Here is a 27,577-nt window from a genome sequence, read left to right on the forward strand (position 1 = left end):
TATACGCATCTTTCATATGTTAGGAGTAACAGAAAAACTTTCCTTTAACTCCTTTGTACACTTTATGGTAAATAGCAGGGAAGTAATGAAGTTTTAGGCCATTTCTAGGCAAATTGTAAAGCAAATGGCAAATCTGTTTCTAACTTATGCAGTCTCTTTATTTTACTAGAAATGGGAACCATAGCCTCTTGAAAAGATCTGCATTTAGATTTATCCATATATTGCCTTTTTGTATTTTTGTTTGTACTATAAAAATTCACATAATAAACAACAATGTGATATAAAAATTTATAGTTTAATATTCCAGATGACCAAAGATGTAAAAAATTATTCAAAAATTCTTCAGTAAATTGAATCAACAGCATATGAGATGCATCATTCATTATTATCAAGTTGAATTTACTCTAGGAAGGAAGAAATGGTTCAATAAAAGCAAATCAATAATTATGAGGTCCACTACATTTTAGAACCATGGACAAAATCCATACAGTATCTCTACCTATAGAAAGTATTTTCACAGAATTTGACATTCATTCATGATCAAAACTTTCAGCAAATAGGCTTAGAAAAAACATAGCAAAAGTCAGAGATGACATATTTATAGCTAACACCAAGTATTAAAAATATTTCCATATACAGAATCATATTATTAGTATAGATTCCCAGAATTTAGTGGTTGATTCAATTCATGAGAATATTTTAAAGACCACCAATCTGTTTGTTTTTACTGTTTTGCTCTGTTCCTACCACATAAAGTGCGACGGACCAGCTCTGCCAGAGCACTGGGACCGACGGGACAGGGATCTCGGGATAGGTGGGCAAAGGAGTCGGCGAAGTGACAGACACAGACTCAAAAGAGTTGCATCTCAGTGTATCATTACTGAGGAGAATTAACATTTTGTACAGTGTGTGATTGTGACATAGATTCTTTGTTTATTTAAGCACGTAATCAATTTTTAAGAAAAGCAAAGCAATGATGAATTACATGAAAATTGATGACTATCCCACCAACTGTTTAAGCTAAGTGGTGTGAAACAAGTCTAGCATATTGTTTAATAGAATATGTCATCTATTCAGCCTTTTTATGTTTAATAATTAACAAACCTAAGACAGGGCTGTACTTATATTGTACTCTTTTATTTTTTCCATATATTTTCAAATCCCTTTGAAACCATCCTAAAAACCACTTCCAGGTTGAGTCAGGCATTCTCTGTTTTCTATAATTTTAATCCCAATATTTGTTCACATAAATTTCTAATTGTTATTTTAAACTATCTTATTGTTGTTTTGATAATAAACACCATAATGGTCTAGATCTACCTAATCTTTGCATAAAATCTAATGAGTTCCAAAATACCCTTTTTCCTTTTACATTAATCCATCTATTTTCATCTTTATAAGCTCCTGTATAAGGAAATGGTTCATCGGTCAGTTCAGGAAATGTGATGTCACTAACTTTATATTTTGTGGGAAACCAACATCTATTCCCTATAACATAAGCTGGACTAAACTTAATCATAACTGTTGGGGGAATCTTTCTTTTCCTTTTATTATCAGGGTCCCTTTTTCTAGAACTTTCTGAGCTTCTGGCATAACTCCTTCTAGCTTAGTTTAATTCATTAATTCTGCCTGTTGTAACATATCTGGAAATTTTAAGTTTCTATATTTCCTATGCGTGAGCCGCAAAACTGCTTGTGAAGTTGTAGAAGTTTCTGGAGGCAGCGTCACATCAGATGATAGATTGATTGGGGCATTGCCCACATTTAATCTATGGTCCTAGTCTTTATTATTCAGAGGAGCTGTCTCTATTGGACTGGAAAGAAACATCATGCTCTGTTCGCGGATCAATAGAAAAATAGCCAAAACGAGAATAAAGGCAACGAATGTACAGCCAAGAGGAATATGGTAAGAATAAAGGTAGAGACTATAAAGGTGCAGCCAAGTGTATGGGAAGCCTTGAACCAACATCCCCTTCCTGCAGGCATGCTTCCTTGAAGCATGATCTCTCACGCAGACTCCGCAGGAAGTGGCGTGGCAATAAAGTTTATTGTTTTAAGCATAATTTCACCTGATCATAGTGAAATATCAAAGTTGTATTTTCTCTTTGGCAAATTATCCTAGTCCTAGTTCATTTAACTTGAAAATGTCAAGATTTTGGGTTACTTAATAGGGCATTATGCATACTTTGTGGACTCATTTTCTCAATAGACATTTTCCAAGTAATAATTATCAAAAATTATGCAATGGGAGCAAGTGCAAGGTGTGATATTTCAGAAGTAGGTTAAGCAGGTTATTTTTTTTAACTAATAGTGTTCAGGAGCAGTATAAAAGTTGATTTTCCTTATCTATATCCATTTATGAATGCAATTTCTTTAAAAAAAATAAAGCAGTTCAAACTTACAGCTTTTATTTTTTCCTTGTTCTTTTGGACTGAATCCCTATCGCTACCTACAAATCTTTGGGATATAGGTAAGGAATCTGTATATCAAGAAGGTATTAGGGTAATTAGCCTCTTTTTTTCTTTCCAATTTCATTCTTCACTAAGTTCTTTCTCCCTCTTTAGATTAGTTACCCCAAACTTCCTTCTCCAGATTTTCACTGTGGCAGGAATGTTTCCCAATCTACAGACAGATAGAGTTTTTATACTCAGGAAATGGCCACCAATCTATGACAGATAGGAAATTGTTGCTTAGTCACAGAATTTAGACTTCAAAATCTTACTACTCCTTCCAAGTATTTATCGTTCATGCTAACAGTAGAACAACAGATATTAGTTCAGATTTTTGTTTAGAATCTTTGGTTGTCCATTGTATCTTCCAATTAGATGGTAAAAACTTTTACTTCAACTGTTCATTTTGTACACTTCCCCAAGACTACTGAAATCAGCATAAGCTTGGAGGGAGGGACAGATTTGGTGTTTCTTATATCCAAAGGTAGAAACCTTTGAAGTTCTGTGTTCAGAGGAGGATCTTTCTGCATTCTCTTTGGCCTGGGAATGCCATCTTTCTGTAACTTTCACCAAAGTGCCCTTCAAAGCACAGTGGTTCTGAAGTTGTGGAGTGTTTTACTCTATCTGACAACTCTTCAACTTGCTTGCTAATGTGACCAGCCACAGGGCTTGATGAGAAAACCATTCTTTTTTGGGGGATGGGAGGGTCATGGAGCTTGAATTCAGGGCTTGGGCAATGTCCCTGGGCACTTTTTGCTCAAGGCTAGTGCTCTACCACTTTGAACCACAGCTCCACTTTTTTTTGAGTGGTTAATTGGAAATAAAAGGCTCATGGGGCCTTTTCTTCCCAGGCTGGCTTGGAACAATGATCCTCAGATCTCAGCCTCATGAAGTAGCTAAGATTACAGGCGTGAGCCTGGCACCTGGTTAAAACAATCATTCTTGAATTCTCCTTCTCCATTCTCCTGGTAACAACTTCATAATCCTTTTGGTTTATTTAATAACTTTTATACCTATGTTTTCCTTTCCATTTTTATTACTATTACTAAAATTAAGGTTCTGCCTATTTTTCAGCAGGATAATTGGAAAAATTCCTTACTGACCATCTTTTCCTCATCTGTCCATTCTTCCATTCACACATTTGATAAACAGTTCTCACCCCTTTGTGTTTGTTATGCTCTGTGGGAGGGCTTAAGTATACAAGGTATACGATTAACTTGAAAGATACTTAGAGTATAGAAATGGTCATAAACCTATTCTATAAGCCTAATCAATGACTTCCTGTGATTTCCAAACTCTTCAGCCCAAACTCCTCAGCTTTATAGGACACTCATGATTTGAACCTGGGCCATTTCTATCTGAACTATGTCCTGTTATTTCTTTGAAGGACTCACTTTCTCATCAAAATGGATCATCTTTTTTAAACTATATTTCAAGATTTCTTGCCTTATATACTCTTTACACCATTCTCCTACACAGAAAGTCAGTAGTCCTTATTTTTCTCCCAGGAGAACTTTTATTGATTGATTGATTGATTGCTCGTGAGGCCTGAACTCTGGGCCTGGGAGCTATCCCTCAGCTCTTTAGCTCAAGGCTAGCACTCTACCACTTGAGCCGCAGTGCCACTTCCGGCTTTTCCTGCTTATGTGGTGCTGAGGAATACAACCCAGGGCTTCATGCATGCAAGGCAAGCACTCTACCACTGAGCTACCTTCCTAGCCAACCTTTTTCTTTTTTTTAAAGATTTGTTCTGACTCAGCTAACATGATACTCTCCAATGGCCTTTTTTCTGGTTCCTTGTTTGGGAAACAAAGGAAACATAAAGGATTCTTGACAAATGCTTAACCATTGTAAATTGGATTATAGTCACGTGCCCCCCTCTGCTGTGTGTGCTCGGGGACCCGGAGTCTATGGGAGATATCTTTCTTGATCAATATGCTTCATAATGATCAGCACAATACTTTGTAAACAATACATAATATAAATGTAATCTCTGTGGTCACACAGAAATGTTTTTCAATTCATTTATGTGCATTGGGAGAGAAATTGTGACTTTAAATGAGTCTGGATATCAGTTGAATATGTGTGTGACTGGCATTATAATGACATCAAGTATCAATATGTTAGAGCATCTCCTGTCAGGCCCTGTCCTGGAATTACATCACTTATTAATTTCCCTATTACTTCTCTAGCATTAAAGGGTAGGAATGATGCTTACATTTAAGATTTGTAGCAGGAGAGTCATCAGCTGCCAATCTAAAATCTAGTCAGTTTTTGGAAAAAAATCATACTAAGTGATGTAAGCCAGACCCAAAGAAACATAGGTCCCATGGTTTCCCTTATTTGCAATAATTAGTATACTTCTAGGTTGGTCTTAGAAGATGAACAGAATAACTCAGCAGCTATGTACATGTGACTATATAAGATGATGTTAAGCAAAATGAACTCCAAAACATGGACACAAAAGGCTTTTCATTGCCGTCGTTGTTTTTAGTGTACCAGGTGGTTTGTTGTTTCTTTTGTGTGTTTTTCCCCCTATGGTTTTTCTCTTGTTGTCACTGTATTTGTCTTTGGTACCTTGTATTGTATATATGTTTATCTGAATTAGGGGAGGGGCGGGGAACAGCAGAATGGTGAGACAAAGGACAAGGGGAAACCAATGTAAGAGAGATACTCAAAGGACAGTATGTTGGAAATGATGTGTACAACTTGCAGGGGGTTGGGAGAGAGGGGAAGTAGGAAAAAATGAGGGAGGGGATAACAAGCTCTACAAGAAATGTACTTTTTACTTATGTCACTGTAAGCTCTCTGCATCTCACCTTGACAATAAAAAAAGAAGTAAAAGAAATCTAGTCTGTTTGATATTAATTCAAATCAATTCAATTTAGTGTGACTATTTCCTGAGCACAAAATCATGATGATTAGTATCTGATGTTGATTTTCATGAATTTCCTCTTCTACATTAAATGTATGAAATTATTTCATACCCTAGGTATTTTATTTTGTATTTTGTACAGTAGGCATCATGTATAGCTTTTTGGAGAAATGTTAAAATATTAAAATTTTGGAGAAATGTTAAAATGTTAATACATATAGTAACCTAAAATTCTTGCTTTGTAGATGACTTCAGCACTACACAGAAATTTATACAAGAGAACATTGGATCCTTGCCAGTGGTTCTAGACACCCCTTTTATTAAAATTTAATTTTATTATCAAGGTGATGTACAGAGGGGTTACAGTTACATAAGATAGTACATTTCTTTTCTTTTTTGGGGTGGGGGGGTCCGGTCGTGGGGCCTGAACTCTGGGCCTAGGCGCTATCCCTCAGCTCTTCAGCTCAAGGCTAGCGCTCTACCACTTGAGCCACAGCGCCACTTCCAGCTTTTTTCTTTTTGCTTATGTGGTGCTGAGGAATTGAACCCAGGGCCTCATGTATGCCAGGCAAGCGTTCTACCACTGATCTACCTTCCCAGCCCAAGTAAGTACATTTCTTGTCAAACTTGTTACCCCCTCCCTCATTTTTCTCCCACTTTACCTCCTTACCCCCCCCCTCCCACCAAGTTATACAGTTTATTTCCAACATATTGTCTTGTGAGTACTGCCGTTGCACCCAATGCAACCATTTTGTTGTTCCCCTTCCCTTCCCTAATTCAGATAAATGTATATACAATACCAGGGTACCAAAATCAAATACAGTGACACAGAGGACAAACTACAGGAAACACACACACACACACACACACACACACACACACACACACACACACACAGAAATCACATAGTACATTAAATATAACAACAACGAAGTAAAACCTCTTATTTCAATGGGTTGGAGCTCATTTCGCTTAGCATCATCATATGTGGGCTAGATTCCTCTTAATATGAAAGTTGTTTGCTATTTATCTGAAACATTCTAGAAATGTTAGTTTACCAACAACAATTTAATTAAATCAAAGCCATGAAAAACAAACACAACATTAATTATGAAATATTAGGAAAGCAGTTGAATTGTTGAGGGGCAGGAAAATATGCAGGCTGTGTATTCAGATGATTTCTGGGCTGCTCAGCAAGGGACTGTTCCTATAAGATTTGTTAGATATAATTGGAAATTCTGCAGATGTTCATAATGGACCACATGGACTATTGCAGGGTTATCATCACATTTGCTCAGTATGTTCAGGAAGCGACCTTTGATGAGTTGGAAATGCTAGTGAAAACCGTGATAGATTAGAAGGAAAGATGCCTGACTAATCTGAGACTTCTAGAATGTTCAAAGATTGCTGTAAGTAAACCACTTTCAATTATTATAAACACAAGACTTAAGAAAGATAATCTATACATACCATTTTTTATTTTGCCTATTTTTCTTTTTTTTTATAAGTTTTTTATTGTGAAAATACTAAACAGAGGGATTACAGTTACCAATTTTGCCTATTTTTCATACTTAGAATAAAGTGCTTTGCTCAAGAGAAATGCAATTCTGTATAGGATGTACAAGAGGAGTTGGCTATATACTTTCAATAAACATACACGCAACTTAAGTACATACCATTCCATATATTATCTATCTATTGATCTATCTATCTATCTATCTATCTAGTGAGAGAATGCAGTTAGTATTCTGAAAATGCAGTAAATGCTTGTTGTAGCCTATACGCTCTTATCATACATTCTTTTGTGGGCTTTCTCCAAAGAGTTACCAGTGGCATCTCTAAAACTAGTAAACACCATTATTAAACCCACAATGACCTTGTTACCTTAGGATATGAGAAAGAAAAAGCCTTAATGGAAAGTCACTAACAGAGAGTGACAGGTCACATGCTCTTGTGGCAGGATACAGAACATTTCTCAAAGTGTAAGATGGCGGTCAATGGTATGGTAAAGATATTCTACTGCAATAAAGTCATCTTTTTCCCAAAGGTAACACTGATCATTCAAACAACTTTGTCCTCACTAAAAATGTCCCCATTCCCCTCTCTTGTCCAGGAGACTTTTACAGGAGATTTTGTGTGCTCAGGAAGGGTCACCTCAGAAGTATAATTTTTCACAATGTTGTAGTAAAGTTGATGTTGAAAGAAGACTCTGTTTCTTATACAAAAAGAAAAGCATTGTGGGATTTTTGCCTCCATTTCCTACTTTGGATCCTGAGGAGAAATGCCAGGCTTATAAAAATGACAGAGAATCTTTTTTTTTTTTTTTTTTTGGGTCCGGTTGTGGGGCCTGAACTCTGGGCCTGGGTGCTGTCCCTCAGCTCTTCAGCTCAAGGCTAGCGCTCTACCACTTGAGTCACAGCACCACTTCCGGCTTTTTTATTTTTGCTTATGTGGTGCTGAGGAATCGAACCCAGGGCCTCAGGCATGCAAGGCAAGCGCTCTACCACTGAGCCACCTTCCCAGCCCCGACAGAGAATCTTTTATAAACTGGTATGTTTTGTATAGTACAAAAATGATTTTACTGAAGAATTATTCTTAGGCTAATTCTAATACTTACCTGAAAGGAACATGGTGGGATTCATTGACTGCATGCATTCATTATATCATCTATCATCTGGCATGCACCATGTGTCTGGTTCTGCCTTCAGTATTGAGGATGTAATTAGGAATGGGATATGAACCCCTCTTTCAAGACCTTTACATTAGTCAGGTGTATCTTCTAATATGATAAACCCTAAGATAGAGGTGTGTTCCCAGTGTTACACTTGGAGGAAGCAGTGGTGGAAACAATATTTGCTTCCCAATGGAAAACCATAGGTTTTACTTTGAGAAAACATTTTCAGTACAACAGCAATAACAAAGCAGAGACGGTTTCTTTCATGCCTTTATTTTTTCTCTTGGAGAGCTGATGTGCATGGAAACCCATCACAAGAGGTTTTGAACAAGGGGGAGGGAATGGGGTGAGTGTAGTTGTGGAGGTGGGAGGGAAGGGATGGTAGGGGAAAAAACAAAGAGAGGCAACAATGATAAGAAATGTGCTTATCACCTTGCTCATGTAACTGTAACCCCTCTGTATGGTATTTTCACAATAAAAAACTTATAAAAAGTTTTTGAACATGCATAGCGAATGATATGTATATGAAAATCTCTCTTTGAATGTGGAAGGGAGATTTGTCCACGTAGCATTAAGAGGAAAGAAGGAGACAGTACATTCATAGCTCAGTGTTGCGGATTAGAACTGCAATCCTTTTCCTTATTTGAAGTTAGGAACTCCCGTAATAGGGCTTGAAAGAATTCTTCCTGGGGACTGGACAATGTTGTCTTGTATTTGATTTTTCTATAATGGGAAACCTTTTCTTCTTTTTTAATCTTCATTTTAACTTACCCTTCTGTCCTCTTATTGATTTCCCTTGTCCTTTCCTTTTATTTATTTATTTATTTATTTTTTATTGTAAAGCTACTATACAGAGGGTTACAGTTACATGAGTGAGGTTATGAGTACACTTCCTCTTGAACATTGTTACCCCCTCCATTGTTTTCCCCATACCATCCCCTCCCTCCCTCCCTTCCCCGAGGTTCTTTTTTTTTTTTTGATTGTGATTAAATGATTACATAATTTCAAAATCACAAGTTCATTCTAACTTCCCTGGAGCAAATTGTCTACCACAGTCTGTAATATATAACAGTGTTCACATGTTATATACCATATTTGTGATCAGCAGCATGGGGATATTTAGTAGTGGTTCAACCAGATGAGCGGGAGTTCTTTGTTTCTTAAGTCCTGTTAGTTTTGTCGTTTCACCTAACCTTTTGGATTTAGCATCCACTTATCAGGGAGACCATGTACCGTTTGTCTCTTCGTTCTTGGCTTACCTCGCTCAACATGATTCCTTCTAGCTCCATCCATTTCCCTGCAAATGCCATTATTTTGTCATTTCTAATGGCTGCATAATATTCCATTGTGTATAGATACCACAATTTTTGGATCCATTCATCTGTGGTGGGGCACCTAGGTTGTTTCCATATCCTAGCTATTGCGAACAGTGCTGCAATAAACATGGAGGTGCACGTGTCCTTGTATATTGGTTCCTGTTGTTCAGGGTAGATGCCTAGAAGTGGTATGACTGGGTCGTAAGGGAGGTCAATCTTTAGCTTTCTAAGGACCCTCCAGACTGCTTTCCAAAGTGGTTGTATAAGTGTACATTCCCACCAGCAGTGTAATAGGGTTCCTCTTTCTCCACATCCCCTCCAGCATTTGTCGTTGGCTGATTTGTGGATGTGGGACATTCTGACTGGGGTAAGGTGGTATCTCAGGGTTGTCTTTATTTGCATTTCCTTCACCACCAGGGATGATGAACATTTCCTCATGTGTTTCTTTGCCATTTTTATTTCTTCATTTGAGAAGTCCCTCTTTAGTTCCCTTGCCCATTTAGTAATTGGTTTGTTAGGTTTGGGAGGGATTAGTTTCTTGAGTTCCCTGTATATACAGGATGTTAACCCCTTGTCTGATATATTGCTGGTAAATATTTTTTCCCAATTAGTTGGTTGTTTTTCTAGCTTAGTTGCGATAGATTTAGCTGTGCAGAAGCTTTTTATTTTAAGGTAGTCCCATTTGTCGAGTCTCTCTCCAACTTGTTGTGACCCTGGGACTCTGTTCAGGAAGTTCCTTCCTGTGCCTATTAGTTCAAGTGTCTCTCCTACTCTGTCCTGTAGTAGTTTCAGAGATTCAGGTTTAATGTTAAGGTCTTTAATCCATTTTGAGTTGATGTTGGTGCATGGTGATAGGCTGGGGTCCACTTTTACTTTTCTGCATGTGGCTGCCCAGTTTTCCCAGCACCAGCGGTTGAAGAGGCTGTGTTTCTTCCATTGTATGTCTTTGGCTCCTTTGTCTAATATCAGCTGGCTGTAGGCCTGTGGATTTATTTCTGGATCTTCTATTCTGTTCCATTGGTCTTCGGGTCTGTTTTTGTGCCAGTACCATGCTGTCTTTGTGATTATAGCTCTGTAGTAGAGTTTGAAGTTCGGCATGGATAGCCCTCCCATATTGTCTTTATCCCCTAGAATTGTTTTGGCTATTCTAGGTCTTTTGTTGTTCCATATAAATTTTTGGACTGTTTTCTGTATTTCAGTGATGTACGTCATTGGGATTTTAATAGGAATTGCATTGAATTTGTATATTAGTTTTGGAAGTATCACCATCTTTACTATATTAAGTCGGCCTATCCAGGAGCATGGGAGGTCTTTCCATTTCCTAGTGTCTTCTGCAATTTCTTTCTTTAACTTTTTATAGTTCTCATTAAATAGTTCTTTTACATCTTTGGTTAGGTTAATTCCTAAATATTTTATTTTTTGGGAGGTTATTGTGAATGGGGTTGCTACCTTTACTTCCCTCTCTTCCTGTGCATTATCAGTGTATAGGAAGGCAACTGATTTTTGTGGGTTTATTTTGTATCCTGCTATTTTGCCGAAGTGACTTATGATTTCTAAAAGTTTGGGGATGGAGTTTTTGGGATCGTGGAGGTATAGTATCATGTCGTCTGCAAAAAGGGATAGTTTCACTTCTTCTTTCCCTATGCGGATCCCTTTAATGTCTTTTTCTTGCCTTATTGCCCTGGCTAAGGGTTCTAGGACTATGTTGAAGAGGAGTGGAGACAGTGGACATCCTTGCCTTGTTCCTGTTTTTAGGAGGATTGGTTGTAGCTTTTCCCCATTAAGTATAATATTGGCTATTGGTCTGTCATAAATGGCTTTTATTGTTTTTAGAAATGTTCCTTCTATTCCTATTTTCTCCAGAGCTTTTAGCATGAATGAATGTTGAATTTTATCAAAGGCCTTTTCTGCATCTGTGGCGATAATCATGTGATTCTTGACCTTGGCTCTGTTGATATGCTGGATTACATTTATTGACTTATGTATGTTAAACCATCCCTGTGTCTCTGGGATGAAGCCTACCTGATCATAGTGTATTATTTTTTTAATGTGTTTCTGGATTCTGTTAGCTAGAATCTTGTTAAGGATCTTTGCATCTGTGTTCATCAAGGAGATTGGCCTGTAATTCTCCTTTTTGGTTGGGTCTTTGCCTGGTTTGGGGATGAGTGTGATATTGGCTTCGTAGAATGAGTTTGGGATAGCTCCCTCCTTCTCTGTTTCTCTGAAGAGCTTGAGGAGTATGGGTATTAGTTCTTCTTTAAAGGTCTTATAGAATTCTGCTGTGAATCCATCTGGTCCTGGGCTTTTTTTTGTTGGAAGACTTTTGATAGCTTCCTGTATCTCATTATAGGATATTGGCTTATTTAATTGGTTAACTTCTTCTTTGCTCAGTTTGGGTAACTTGTATTTCTCTAAAAATGCATCCATTTCCGCCAGATTTTCTTCCTTTAGAGAGTATAGCTTTTGAAAGTAGTCTGTTAGAATTGTTTGGATATCTTGGGTACGTGTTGTGATGTTTCCCGTGGCATCCCTAATCCTATTAATATGGGTTTCCTCTCTTCTTTTTTTAATTAATCTTGCCAACGGGCCATCAATTTTGTTTATTTTTCAAAGAACCAGCTTTTTGTTTGGTTTATTTTGGTTATGGTTTTCTGATTTTCTAATTGGTTAATCTCTGCTCTCAATTTGGTTATCTGGCTTCGTCTAGTAGCTTTAGGTCCCATTTTTTCTTGTTTTTCTAGCTGTTTTAGTTGCAACATGAGATTATTTACTTGGTCTGTCTCCATTCTCTTGATGTGGGCACTGAGGGCAATAAATTTGCCCCTCAGGACTGCTTTTGCTGTGTCCCACAAGTTTCTTTGTGAGGTGTTTTCATTTTCATTGAGTTGTAGGAAATGCTTTATTTCTTCTCTGATCTCTTCTGTTACCCAGGCCTTGTTAAGGAGTGTGCTGTTCAATTTCCATGTATTAGAGAAATTTCTGCGGTATGATTTGTTATTGAGAGCTAGCTTGATTCCACTGTGGTCAGATAGGATACAGGGGATTATGTCGATCCCTTTGTATTTGCTTAAGTTCCTTGCATGAACTATGATATGGTCTATTTTGGAGAAAGTTCCATGAGCTGCTGAGAAGAATGTGTACTGTGTTGTTTTAGGGTGAAATACTCGGTAGATGTCAGTTAATTCCGCTTGAAGTATGGCCTCACTTAATTCGGTAGCTTCTTTGCCAATCCTCTGGTTGGTAGACCTGTCCTTTGGTGAGAGTGGCGTGTTAAAGTCTCCTAGTATTATCGTATTGGGATCTATTTTATTCTGTAAGTTTGAGAGCATTTGTTTAACATATCTGGGTGCACCGATATTTGGGGCATATAAGTTGATGATGGTTATATCCTCCTCTTGGATTGTTCCCTTTATTAATATGTAGTGTCCGTCCTTGTCTTTCTGTACTGATTTTAATGAAAAGTTTATTTTGTCAGATATCAGGATAGCTACACCTGTTTTCTTATTGGGGGAATTTGATTGGTAGATCCTTTTCCACCCCTTCACTCTGAGTTTGTTTGTATGTTTGGCTGAGAGGTGGGTCTCCTGAAGGCAACAGATGGATGGGTCTTGTTTTCTGATCCAGTCCTCAGTTCGTTTTCTTTTAATTGGCGAATTCAGCCCATTTATATTAAGAGAAAGTATAGAGAGATGCATTGTTGTCCCTGCCATTCCGTTTTCCTAAGTTTTTCTTCTTTCCTTTCCTCCTGTGCTTGCTCAGTTAGACTTTGAGTAATGCCTGTTTGGGGCAGGTCCCAGTTCCTGGTTGCTTTCTTCAGGTTGTGTCCCCCCTCTTAGAATTCTTTGTAATGCTGGCTTAATGTTTATGTATTCATTTAGTTTTTCTTTGCTATTAAAAGTTTTCAGTTCTCCATCGAATGTGAATGCTAGCTTTGCCGGGTATATCAGTCTGGGTTGGCAGTTATTGGCTCTCAGGGCTCGTATGGTGCTTTCCCAGGCTTTTCTTGCATTCATTGTTTGTGTGGAGAGATCTGCAGTGATTCTAATTTTTTTCCCGTTGTAGTATAGCTCCTTCTTTATTTTTGCTGCATGCAGGATTGTTTCCTTATTATTCAGATCCATCATTTTTACTATGATGTGCCTAGAAGTGTTTCTCCTGGGATCTTGCTTGTTGGGTGTTCGATATGCTTTTGTGATGTAGTTAAGATGGTCGTTTTTGAGGTGGGGAAAATTTTCATTGACTATCTTGTTAAATAGGTGTTGCATTCCCTTGCTCTGGAATTCCTCACCTTCGTCCACTCCGATTATGCGAAGGTTAAATTTTTTAGCATTATCTGCTTGCTCTTGAATTTCCCTTTGGTTTAATTTGAGTGATTTTTCCATATCTGTCACTTTTTGGTCCAGTTGGTGTATTCTGTCTTCTGTATCTGACACTCTACCTTCCATTTCATTCACTCTGTTGACCGTGGCTTCTATTGTGGTTTGCATGGTGGAAATGGATCCCTTTATGGATTCAATGTTGGTTCTCAGAGTACTGATCTCACCTCTCAATGAGGTGAGATCAGTATGCATTACCTCTAATTTGGCGTTTATCTCACTTCTTACTGAGGTTTGTGCCGCTTCTATTTTTGCATCCAACTTTTGTTTGATGTCCTGTATATCTTTTGATAGTTCATCCTTGTGCTCTTTCAATTTCTGATCCATTTCTCGCTTTATTTCTTGAGTCATTGCCTCCAGCAACCCTTGGATGTAGTTTTTGTCTTCCATTCCTGCTTTGCTCCCACTGGGGCTCTCCCCTGCGTGACTGCTGGCTTTTGAGGTGAGCTTGCTGTCCTGGGTAGTGGTAAACCTTGTGATTTTTCTCTGTGATTTTTGCATGGGGGTTCAGGAGACTGCTCTTCAATCTTGTTTTGGTGTGTCTGTCTTTGCTTGGTTGCTGATTCTGTATTGGTAGAGAGAGTCTGTGCCTGATCTGGATTCTGTTGGGAGCCTATTTCCAGCTGCTATTCTGACTTACTTAGGATTCTCAGCTCTCTGCTGTAGCAATTCCCGCCTTTGGAAGGGTTGAGCAGCCTAGACTGCTTGTGTTTGCTCCTGCGGGTGCTCTTGGGAAGATCAGATGCTCTGGATGCACTCTCCCAAATACTGGAGTCTGCTATGGGCTCCTGATGTGTTTTTGTTTGTTTGTTTTGGGCTGGTTGTGGGCTTGAACTCTAGGTTTGGGTGCTGTCCCTCAGCTCTTCAGCTCAAGGCTGGCACCCTACCATTTGAGTCACAGCCCCACTTCTGACCCTTTTTGCTTTGTTCAGGCGCCGGTCCCCAGGCCTGGTTCCGGCCCCAGCCTGGAGCGCGCTCGTTGGGCCTGTGCTAATGTGTATACCACCTAGGTTATGCAGCCTGGAGGACACAGTTCAAATTTCTTCTACTGTTGGTAGTCTTGACCCAGGGGCGCTGTTCCTGGCTTGGGCATTTAAGCTCCCTTCCAGGGGCGCTCTTGCTCTGGCCTGGCCAGCAGAGTGTGCTCCACCGGTTGGTGGAGCTCTCGAACAGTTCCCAGTTTTAGTGGGTCCTGTGGTCCGGGTGTTGGGGTAGGGAGTCTAGGTCAGGGTCTGGGGATTCCCTCCAGCTCTGGTCTCCCTTGAGGGATTCACTGTCCCCTGTTGGGTACTCACCCTGTAGGTCGTCAGTTGTTGTTGCAATCCAAGTTCAGTTGGGGTGGTTGCGGGCTGGGTTGGGCGGCCCCCGCGGGGTAGTTGCGATCACGATTGGGCGGGTGTTCTGCGGACAGGTCCCTTTGTCGTGCTGCTGGTGCCGGGCGGCTTTGGCGGGATGGAGCCTCTCCACTCCGGTGGAGAGTGATGGGTGGGGGTGGGATCCTCGTGGAGAGTCCCGGCTGGTAGGTTTCTCTGTTCCTGGCGATCCGCTGTTCTGCAATCCGGTACCTGGTGATCTGCAAGCAGCCCCCTGTGTCTCTGTGGCTCCGGCAGCCCCCGCCGGGCCGGCTGGCCGGCGGCTTGGCGCACTGCCAGTAAAGGTTGGGGGAGGGGTCTTCGCTCTTCTCTGTTCTGAAATTCTTCTTTTCCTCTCTTTCTTTTTTTGTTATTTTCCACCTCTGGTTTTTCTCTGAGTGTTCGTCTTTTTGTTGTTGTCGGTCTCTTGGGGAGATTAAACGTTGGAACTCGAACTCTCTTTTTGGTTGGAGAGAGCTGTGGCGTTTCCCTACTGCCCCGTCGCCATCTTGGTCCCCCCCCCCTTGTCCTTTCCTTATGTGCTCTTGTCCCTTATTTTTTTCCCCTGTGTCTTCCCCTTCCCTTTCCCTCTCCTTAATCTAAAAAGCATTTCATAGCTACAGTCACGAACTTGCTAGAAGAAACCCCTTTGGCTTTGCCTCTACACTTCTAATGGCTGCTGCTCGTTTTGAAGAGCTGGCCAAGAGATGTTGTGGAGAACAACAAAAAGACAACTGTTTTCAAACAAACGTGGGTATGTGTTTCATTTGCTTCATGAAAAGAATAAGGAATCACCAGTGTCGCAGCTCTAGGTTCCACTTGAAATTGCAGGAAAAGATTTTTTAAATTACAACATCTGTTACTGTCTTACCACATTCACTGCTTTTTCTACCCACTGGTCACCAGCCACTGCTGTTATAAATGTTCTCTTTCTCTGAGACCTTATGAACCAGTTGACATTTCCAGGATTTCTCTTCTTTGTTTTCCTTGCAAACTGTAAGAGAATGAATGAATGAATGTCCAGGATGGAAGACAATATTTATCTTCTGTCCTTCACAAGCCCTCCTTTGACACTGTCCACAAAATAGGTACTATCTTAAAAGAGACAGCCATGTTCACAGAATACTTCCCCATTCCATTTCCTATCAAGTATTCCATCAAGGAAGGATACTGACTTCACCCTTATAATGAACTACAAATGTATATTTCTCTCAATAGGTAAAATGACTAAAATAAAATTCTACGGACAACTTGCTTCCGATAAACTTCGGTAGTTTAAAAAATTAAAAAATAAGTGGAATTTTTGCTATTTTCAATAAGATTTTTTCTCTTTCAGGCTTCATTCATCATACACTATTGGAAAGCATTATTTTCCCATCAAAACAAAGTCTGTGAGGCTCTGAGGAAGTTTGGATTCAAAGTCTTACATTGTGTGAGTTTTATACTTGTCTCTTGTCTCCAATAGTATTTTCTCGTCTCTGTCCCGTTTTTGTTGAACAGTTGATGGCTTTTTATTTAGGTTCCTTCTAATTCCCTGGGGATTTGGAGGCAGGTAGGTTCACATGGGCTGTTCACAGTTATCTGGTTGTTAGGACAGTATGGATAAAAAATTGGGAGGTGGGGTGACCCCCAAAAGAAAAGTAATTCCTCCTAAGATATATCGTGGGAACTCTGTGCTGGATTATTTATGCCCGCCATTCTCTCACAACAGTATACTTGTATACTCCTCACAACGTGTTGTGTTACAATAAGATAGAATGGTGCAAATATTTCTTTGTATTTGGGACAAGGACAGAGAATGGACAGGCAGAATGTCAGCCTAGTACTTCCGAAGTGATCATAGGAGTGCACTTTACCATCCCTTATTTAATGAGACATCTGTGCAGTATCTGTGGAAACCAGTGGTTTTAGAGCTATTCATTTTTTGTTAGTAAGGAACTCCTTCATGTTTCACTTGATGTTCAAATTATTTTAGTGGTTTATCAATTCTCTTTCCAGAAACATTGTTGTTTTGGGTAGAAAATTTCCCAAGAGGAAATTTCATGAACTTACTTCCCTCTTAAAAGATGTTCCTTCTATGTATGATGGATGCTGTTTGGGGGATTTTGTGAACTGCATCCATGCCCAGGTAATAGTCTTTAAAATCAAGCAAAAACAAAAACCTCATGATTTTCGACACTTATTTGTAAAGTTTTATTTCGAATTGATATGTAAAAATTGCACACATTAATGAGATTCATTATAATTGTTTAAAATTTATTTTGCTATCTTTAGGTAGTTGTATAAAGGAGATGCCATTCAACAAAGCAGTTAATGAATACAATGTATCTTGATCAATGTCACCCCGCTTTGACCCACCCCTGCCCTTATTTTTCTTAATTTTGTGGCATATATAATGAATTCTTAACTTATGATTATTATCTTAATCAAGAACACAATGTGTCCTGATCAAATTAGGATAATGAGCATCTCCAAGCCCTTATTATTTCTCTGTGCATGGACACCTATATTGAGTATTTCTCTTTTAACAATTTATAAAATATATAATCTATTAAGAACTAAAGTTTCTCTACTGAGCTATGGAATTCTAGGACTTATTTTTACCTACTTCTATTTCCTGCCCCTTCCTAGTCTCTAACACTATTCTTTACACTTCTACTTTAAAATCAATGTTTTAAACTTCTATAGATGAGAGGAAAATATGTATTATTTGTTTTTAAGTGCCTGGCTTATTTCACTTTTAACACAATACCCTGTAGTTTAAGCTATTTGGACATAAATGATGGGATTCTATTGTTTTATGGCTGAATTATATTCCACTGTGCGTAATACCTACATGTATGTAAGTATATATTTTCTTTATCTAGTCATGTATTTATTAACTGACAGATTGAGTCTGATCTTAGCTTTTTGTGAATAGTGTCGCAACAATTATGGGAATTCAAGCATCTCTTGGATTTGTTAATTTCCTTTCATTTGGGTATATCCCAGATGAAATATATCTGCATTATATATTTTGAGAAATCTTTATTTTGTTGTTCATAAAAGTTATACTAAATTATATTTCCTATAGTAGTTTAAAAGAATTCTCTTTCCTCTATATTCTTATCAGCATTTTTATTATTATTATCATTATTACTATTCAGTTAGTTATTTTTTACACTACTGTGGATTACATTCAAAGCTCTGTACTTACTAGGCAAGAGTTCTACCACTTGAGCCATGCCCCCAGCACCATTTTATACTGGTTATTTTCTAGATAAGGTTCCACTTTATGCACAGATGAGCCTGGGCTATAATCAAGTCTATTTTTAATGATTATATTACCTTAAATCCTCATGGGTAAAAAGCTTACATCAATATGAAATTTCATGTGTATACTCATGATTGCTTTTTTATGAACCCATTTCTTTATGAAGGTAAATTCTTAAGGAAATTTGAAAATAATTTCTTATTCTTATTTGATACAGAACCAGGTTTATAGTTATATATGTTCAAAACAAGATTCCATCTCCAGTAAAATCAGAGAATGCTGTGAAAAGAATATACTGGAGTGTGAAGAATGTATAATTAATTCCAACAAAGATGATATACCAGAGTATTTATCTCTTGGAAAATCAAAATACACTGGCAGTGAAAATGTGTGCCAAGAAAAAGATACTGACCCAGACAGCTTCTTTGCTGAGTAATGTAACTCTTTGTTGATATATACAAGGCAATTAGTGGGAAAAAAATCTATTAGATTTACTCTATTTTGACACTTTTGGGTAATAAGAAAATGAATGATTTAATTCACCTGGGTAAGTGGCTGTTAACTACAGAGTTTTGATATGATTTTAAGAGAAAAGTATCTGTGTTACTGTAATGGCTATCTTTTATTGGAGTACTTGATTTGTGACAGATAACTAGTTAAATATTTTATAGATTAAGTCAGGTGCTGGTGGCTCATGCTGTAATCCTAGCTACTCAGGAGGCTGAGATCTGAGGATCAAGTTTTGAAGCCAGCTCAGGTAGGAAATTTCTTGAGAATCACATCTCCAACTAACCACCTGAAAACTGAATGTAGATCTATGGCTCAAAGTGGCAGAGTAATAGCTTTGGGCAAAAGAACTCAGAGACTGCACCCAGACCCCAAGTTCAAGCCCCACAACTGAAAAAGTAAAAATAAAAGTATTTTATAAATTATTATTTTAACTATATTAGTTGAATTTTAAATTAAATTGTAAGTTATTGTAAATGAATTGAAGATGTGACATTGTGCCTCAAATAGAAGAGTAATCACCTTGAACAGAACAAGAAAAGCTGTGGGACAGAACCCAGGCACTGAGTTCAAGCCCTATTACCAGCACACGCGCGCACACACACACACACACACACACACACACACACACAAACTCAATCATACAAAGCAAGTACACTTTCTCCTACTTTACCAGATGAGCAAACAGAGATACAGATAAGTTAAATGGCCTGACAAAGATTCACAGGTAAAATATGACAGGGTAAAGTTTTGCTCTCAGGATGTCAGACCTAATGAAATTGCCCTGCTATGCTACATCCCATCTGTTAAGAGAAAGATGAGTAGACTGGGAACAAGAACTAAATTGGAGTCCTGGTGCATGCACTGGGACGTTGCACTTTTTGTGCTTTATTTTATCATGTCTAAAATTAATAGAAGAACATTTATTCAAAGTTATGGGTAAGGAAACAATCCAAGAGCTTTCCTGTGTTTCTATTTCCAGAAAGCCTTTCTCTATAGGGAATGCCATGGGGAAAGGGAGACTTATAATTGAATAAATGCAAAGTGGAATTGTCCTTTTAATTGTGATGGCACTAGGTGCTCAGGGATGTGAGGAGAGGGGAAGACTATGAACAGTTGTATCTGGAGACTCTGGCTCAACAGAGAGGTGAAGACATTTTGGTAGTTGAAAGCAGTTGAAGAAATATGGGCAATATATATAGACATAGAGCATACAGAATGGACCAAAGTATAAAAGTTGTTGGTGTGTACATAGCTCGAGCAGGGGATCTTCAGTGGAGGGTGAAGGAAGTGAGAGGTGAGGCAAGTAATGAAATTCCACTGAAGAATTTCACTGAAGAATAAGAAAGGGAAGTCACTCATGTTTTAAGGTACTTTAAGTAGAACGTATCTCAGTCGGTCTTGGGTGATAAACTAGGTGGTTTCCCCCATCAAAGAGTTGGAAAATACAGGTGAAGAAATAGGATTTGTGAGAAAGATAGTATGTTTAGCATCTGAGCACAATGGTTTCAGATGCCCATAGCGTAATTGAGACTTTCAGAAAACAATTGGGAACTCTTGGGTTAACATTCAGATTATGTGAACATGGAATTCTGAAAGGAGGTCCGCCTTGAAAATGGAAGATGTAATAATAGCTGTTTATTGAATGCTTATTAATTGTGTGTGTGTGTGTGTGTGTGTGTGTGTGTTGGTCCTGGGGATTGAACTCAGGCCCATCAGTTCTGGGGCTTGAACTTGGTATCTGGATACTGTCTCTGTGCTTCTTTTGCTCAAGGCTAGGCTAGTGTCCTACCACTTAAGCCACAGCTCCACTTCTGGATTTTGGTAGTTTATTGGAGATAAGAGTCTCACACACTTTTTTTTTCTTTTTTTGGCCTGGGCAGGCTTCAAAATGCCATCCTCAGATCTCAGCCTCCTGAGTAGCTAGGATTACAGGCATGATCCACCAGCACCTAGGGTATACTCACTAAATTTTAAGTTCTCCTCTACTAACAAATTGGATTTACCAAACAACCTTCTGAAGTTAGTATACTTCTATCATTTCCATTTTATATGTGATGAAATAAGCCAAGAGAGGTTAAGTGGGGCCAAATGTTTTGCTCTTTTTCGAAGTTCTAAATTACTAAATATTTTACTGATCTCAGGTTGATTTATAAACACTCAAAGAGACATCCAGACCTGTCTGCATCAACGCTTCTACAGATCACTGGAATGTATAAGGATACCTTGGGAGACTGCTACAACAGAGAAAGCCCTCCAGATTGTGTTCATGATGTGGTAGGTTCCATCATTGTAGATTTGGGAAATAGAAAAAGAGCAACAATAATACACCACCGAAGAATCGCTAGTGAAGTTTTCCTCTAGTCAAAAGCGTAGAAAATGTGCTCAACCAACCTGAGTCTACTTTAGATGACTCAGTGGGAGATGCTCATTGGGGAAGGCCAACCTGGCCAGTTTGGCTTATGTGTAATGTCTGAACTACCCATGGCTTAATGTGTCATGTTTTGAACTACCGACCCAATGGGTTAATTGGAAAACCTCTTCCCATGAAACATTTTCCACCTTTGATCAGTGTCTCTGTACTTCATTTTTTGGGTCCTTATTGGAACTTGGTATGACTGCAAAAGTGATAAATGATTATTGTAAATGATTAGGAAAGTACCAAAAGTTGCAAAGAAAACCACAGAAGGAAATTTTGATTTTATTAAAAAGAAACATTTACACGTGTATGTTTTAAAACAAAATTGGCCTTGCTATTCAGGAGGTTGAGGTTCAAAGCAAGCCTGGACAGCCAAATTGCCAATTAACTGATCAGCAAAAAACTGGAAGTAGAGACATGACTCAAGTGGTAGAGCACCAGCCTTGAGTAAAAAAGCTAAGGCATAGCTGAGGCATTGAGTTTAAGTCCCAATACCAGCACACACACACACACACACACACATACACATACACACACACACACACACACACACACACACACACACACACGTAAAGTTAAGATTGGAATAATACTTCTTAGAAAATGCTTAAGCCTGCTTTTTAAAATTTAAAATACTAGAAAACCCATTATGTTTGTTATAATGGTGCTATATCAGTTCCCTACATGGACACAGGAGCATAAACCAACAGAAAGACATTCTTTCCCAGGAGGCCTGAAGTCTGAAATGAGTCTTATGAGCCTAACTGCAAGGTGCTAGAAGGGTTGTGGAAGTTCTAGAGAGAATCTCCTCTTTGGCTCTCCTAGAAAACTTTCCATGTTATAAAAGAAACTTCAAAATATATTTCATTTTAGTGAATGGTTATGCATCATTATAAAGTAATTTTGCTAACTGCCCTCCAACTATGTTTGCTTAAAATGTTATTTTATAAATGTCTTGGAGATGAGTTTTTCCTTCTACATATTTTTATTAATATTTATAAATACTCTTTTAAGATAATTACCAGAAGTGCAATCATTGAGCTAAACTACAAGGACATTTAGCTGGTGCAAGTGGCTCACACTTGTAATCCTAACTGCTCTGGAGGCTGAGATCTGAGGATTGAGGTTCAAAGTCAGCCCAGGCAGGAAAGTCCATGAGACTCTTATCTCCAGTGAACCACCAGAAAACTGGAAGTAGCACCGTGGCTCAAAGTGTTAGTGCACCAGGCTTGAGCAAAAAAGCTCAGAGCCAGTGCTCAGGTCTTGAGTCTAAGCCCTATGACTGACAAAATGAAACAAAAACAAAAACAAAGACACAAAATATAAGAACATTTAAAACATCATTTGACACAAATTTTCAAGTCACATTACAGAAAGGCTTTGCCAGTGTCCACTCCATAACTGCTCAAGCATACTCATTTCTACTCATCTTTGTCAACTCTGTACATGGAAATTAGCTTTGTTACATTTATATGTAATAATGATGGCTGTGTTAAGTAAATGCAGATTTGATTTAAAAGACTGCATTAGTTTTTCTCATATGATTTATAAATTTGTAAAAAAATGTTATAAATGTAAACTTCCTATGAGAAATGTGTTCATGTTTGTTACTTATTTTCCTGTTGAAATTGTTTTTTATCCCAACTCACGTACTCATATTTATAGACAAGTATTTTAAATTTATTTCTCATGCCCTTGTTATGTGCTAGTTTTTATTTATTTTTAATCTTTCTTCAACTTGCTATAAAAGCCAGTTTGTACTCTTTCAAATTCAAGCAATGAAATTAGATGGGTTTTTCATACTTTCTCTGTCATTCTCCCTTAGAAAACTGTCTGTTTCTCATATTTAACTAACCTTGTTCTAGAAAATGCTCTTTTTATAAGGAGACACAATTTGTCTCACGGCATCTATTTATTGGTTTAAAATTCTGTGGTGATAATTCAGGAGATGGTTAACATTATTCCATGGTGGAAAATCCATCAAATACTTGAAAATAACTACTGGAGAATTTTCAGTTCCAAATCTAAAATATATAAAACTAAGAAAACATGATTTAAAATGTTCTGTATTAATACTTATTAGTTGGATCATTCTAGAAAAATCAATTAATTTCACAAGGTCCAATTTTTACTTAAAAATGGAGCTAACAACCACTTTGACCAATTGAGTCAATATCAACATAAAACTTGAATTATATCTTGTAATTCTTAAGGTTCTAAAAAAGTGTACAAGGTATTTGTTAATGGAGAACTCCAAACCTTGATACATATATAATAGTGCTCTCAATATAGTGAGTAATATATATTATAACAAGAATTTGAAACACTCTATAAAAAAAAAGTTGTTTGAGGGCCGGGAATGTGGCTTACTGGTAGAGTGCTTGCTTACCATGCCTGAGGCCCTGGGTTCGATTCCTCAGCACCACATAAACAGAAAAAGCTGAAAGTGGTGCCGTGGCTCAAGTGGTAGAGTGCTAGCCTTGAGCAAAAGAAGCACTGGGACAGTGCCCAGGCCCTGAGTTCAAGCCCCAGGACTGGCAAAAAAAGTTGTTTGACAATTTGATATAAAGCTTGTGACTAAATTTTAGGTAAATAATTTGTAACAATGGTTGTTGTTAATTTTCAGAAAGACAAATTCCATAAGGAAACTGAAAAAAAAGCCTCAAGATGGTACATGAAGAATGTGAACTTTTCTGGAATTTGGGGGAGGAAGGCTTGAAATGCCAGTAGGTTGAATGCACAATCTAGTTAACATTTGTGACCAGTATAACATAATTGCTCAAAGATTTAAAAATTCTTTTAGTTGCAGATAATTCATTAGCTCTGCAAAGGAATAAAGACCCAAAAGTCAAGATTCATGACTATTCAGATGTTACATGAATCCTTCAACAGAAATAAAGCTAGAAATGAAAGAAATACCAAGTAATGGACAAATCAATTCTGTAAAGTGTTAGTTTTCTTTTGAATGTGGCTTTCTGCTAAGCCAAGACTTCTGGGTTCTGCTCTCTTTTGGAAGTATTGTAACAAGTTGTTATTGTTTCCAAGGAAAGAGATGTTCTACCTGGATTTTGGTCCATATTAGCTGATTTAATAGAAATAACTTGGAATTTGCTTACCTGTACTATTTATTATTTTAGAGTTCTTATGAGCATCATTAATAAGATGCAATTAATTTAGATTTTCTTAATTGTCATCCTGCAGTAATATTTGTTGAATTAAATATTTTTAAAATCAAAATAATACACAGTTTAAAAACACATTTCACTATTTCTGCAACCTATGGTTAGCTGAGAATTCAACCTCATTTTAATCCATTTATGATCTTGTCATTTCACCTCATTTGCAACATACATCTATTAAGTTGTCTCTTTAAATTATGTACCATCTACATAAAAGATATCAGCCAAGTAGAATTTTACTTGCGTCGTCAAGATGTGTGTTGCTGAGGAGTTTCTATACTCATGATAAGACAAGACAGGCAAACCTAAGAGCTTATGAGAGTCACTATGCATTAAAACAAAATGAAACTATACAGCTATAAGAGATAGGATACAGGAAAATAAAGAGGCATTTCTCTACTGTTTTATGAGAGCCAAGGTTCACATCTGTACTTAAGTCAACACTCCCTAGCCTTGAAAGGTTCTGGTTTCAGGGGAAAATGAGTGTCTACTTTTGTTAGAAGCAAACAGAAGCCTTTTTGTTTTTCCAGCCCCATTATCAGACTCACAAAGATAGCTCCCCAGCTCCCAAGTGAGCAACTGGTCTACCTTGCAAGGTAGACTACCTGCTGCACACTAAGCATTTGCCTATGTTGCTAATTGGGTGAGTATGGATCACAGACCTGACAACTCATAGACTTACAGTGATTATCTGCCTTTCTCTCATCATTGCTTTCAGTATTGTCAAACCAGGAGTGTGGTTTGCCTTTTGGCTTGTGGTATAAAAATACTAAGAAGCAAAAGAGAATGTCCTAAATATTTTTAAGGATTCTCTAAGTTATCTTTTTTTATGTCTTCTCTACGTTAGAATTGATTTGTTATGGAAATGACTTAGAAATCATGGTCATTTTTCAGAATGAGAATGGAAACCTTTCTGTGTATTTTGTGGTAATTTTTGTGCATTATAAGTGGCACCATACTCTTAAGTATGTTAAAGTGTTATAAAATTTCCTTCTTTCCCTAAGAGTGGAAACTCAGTAAGAGAATTGTGATTCCCAGTGTAGTGTTTTTTTTTTAAGGAGGGGAGAAGTTGGTAGAGAGTCCTAGGAGAGAAATGTACCTTAAGACCAAGGTGTTTGTTGGCTACTTGAGTTGGATATTTGCAGCTCTCTGCTCACAATTATAATTTTGTGTACTGGATACCCAGAAATAATTCTCTAGCCCTTCAAATTTCTGTAGGTTAAATTATGTTGTACTTCCGTTTTAGGACCTTGCCCTTTTATTTCTTTGTACATTGTGCAGTACTGTGAGTACATCTTAGGACAATCTAACTATCCATCTAATACTTTTCAAAAACCTAAGTAAAAAACAATTCATCTGAGTTCTGTTTCTCATTGGTATAGGCAGACTCAGTCCTTGGAGAACTATGTGGGATAAATGAAAACCAAACCATCAATCCAGCTCTGGACCACTGTTGTAAAGCAAACTTTGCCTTTCGAAGGCACTGTTTTGAGGGTTTAAAAGCTGATAAAATGTATGTGCCTCCACTAGTCTCTGAAGATTCATTTGCTTTCCATGATGAGTGGTGTATGACTCAGAATGAGGAACTTCAGAGCATGAAAAACAGGTATGAATAGTTTCTTCCTCTCCTTCCTTTCTTCAACCTGAAGGCATAAAATGCATCAAGAGAAGGAAGGCCTGTTATTGCAGATTGGTGTTTTGTTGTCCTGATCCTGTTCCTTCCATCAAATTGTCTGCTGCCCTATTCACAAAATCATAATTGCATATATATTGTTGTTCATAAAAAAAAGCACACCTTGTCTTTGCCAGGCTAAAGGCAAGTCTACTTGTAGTGCCCAGTCAGACTGATTTAAAAAGGTGAGTTAGGCCATCAAACAAAAAGGCTCCTGGACAGAGTCAAAACACATTCGATTTTCTTTTTCTTTCTTTTTTTTTTTTTTTTTCTTTTTGGGTCTTGTCATGGGGCCTGACCTCTGGGCCTGGGTGCTGTCCCTCAGCTCTTCAGCTCAAGGCTAGTGCTCTACCACTTGAGCCACAATGCCACTTCCGGCTTTCTTTTTCTTTTTGCTTATGTGGTGCTGAGGAATCGAACCCAGGCCCTCTTGCATGGAAGGCAAGCTCTCTACCACTGAGCTACCTTCCCAGCCCCACAATGGATTTTCTTGAGAGAATAGAATGGATGTTTGTCCCGAGTATCCCATTATTTCAGAAATGGAAAGGTGTATAAGGATGGAAATTTTAGGTTTTTTTTTTTCAAGGAATACTTTAATGTCAAGAAAGGAGACTTTCATTTTTGGGTTTAGATATGGCTATAACAAGTGCAGTAGAAGCAGCATTCAGCTACTCTAAAAGGGGGTTGGGGAATAAATGGACTACTTTGCCTTTCGAAGGCACTGTTTTGAGGGTTTAAAAGCTGATAAAATGTATGTGCCTCCACTAGACCTTAAGAAATGTTTCTATAACAAGCATTTTGGAGAAGAGCACTTTCACAAAGAAACCATTCACTAACTATATTTGGTATCTCCGAGCCTTAGGTTTCTTATTGACTTAGTGAAGCGGAAGCCTGCACTCACCCAGGAGAAGCTGAGGTCTTTGTTTATGACCTTCATTAACACAGTGGAGACACAAGATCCCAAAGCCTGTTTCAGTAAAGAGGGATGATATGTCCACTGAAATTCAACTGGTGCTCCTAGTCAAAAGTACCCCCTTGGGAACCTGCCTGCCTCCTGTGTTTGAGAGCACAATGGCTACACAAGTGAGAGGCAGACATACCAGTGATGAATTGGGTACCATCTCCACCATGGTAACAGGGCTGTATGGAAACACTAGGTTCTCATCCCTGCAGCCTTGCCATGTAACTTAAACTGAATCATCTGGAAATAAGGATGGATGAGTCACGTTGAATCATACTATTGGTCCTTATCCTTGTGTTTTTAATGACTTATGGTCCTAATGAAACAGAGTCAAAGTGACTCTCAAAGCCAGCTCCAAGGGAAAGTGCAAGGGTGTTAGGAAAGGAAGTCCTTCAGAGGTGGCGTCCTACTTTCCTAGGCCTTCCCAGCTTCCCTCCATTGAGGATCCAGGAGGAAGTAGAAGGTAAAGAAGAGAAGAGGGAGAATATGTCTTCTGCTTGCTCCCCCCTGCCCCCCAATGGCTGTGGGGGCTATAGCAACTTCC

General features: G+C 38.2%; 1 protein-coding gene across 1 annotated transcript; it reads left to right on the forward strand.

Annotated features, from left to right (window-relative positions):
- The first annotated feature begins 2,357 nt into the window (after nt 1–2,357).
- Afm (afamin) lies at nt 2,358–27,061 on the forward strand. The gene is given in 15 exon segments (XM_042678385.1): nt 2,358–2,469; nt 5,570–5,618; nt 6,601–6,733; nt 7,451–7,656; nt 15,660–15,792; nt 16,379–16,474; nt 17,018–17,170; nt 18,513–18,727; nt 20,947–21,079; nt 23,848–23,874; nt 23,877–23,947; nt 24,931–25,020; nt 25,022–25,043; nt 25,783–26,006; nt 26,935–27,061. Coding segments are annotated over 15 exon segments (1,791 nt in total).
- Nucleotides 27,062–27,577: the final 516 nt, after the last annotated feature.

Source organism: Dipodomys spectabilis, unplaced genomic scaffold (assembly GCF_019054845.1).
Source record: "Dipodomys spectabilis isolate Male_0828 unplaced genomic scaffold, ASM1905484v1 ptg000043l, whole genome shotgun sequence".
NCBI lineage: Eukaryota > Metazoa > Chordata > Mammalia > Rodentia > Heteromyidae > Dipodomys > Dipodomys spectabilis.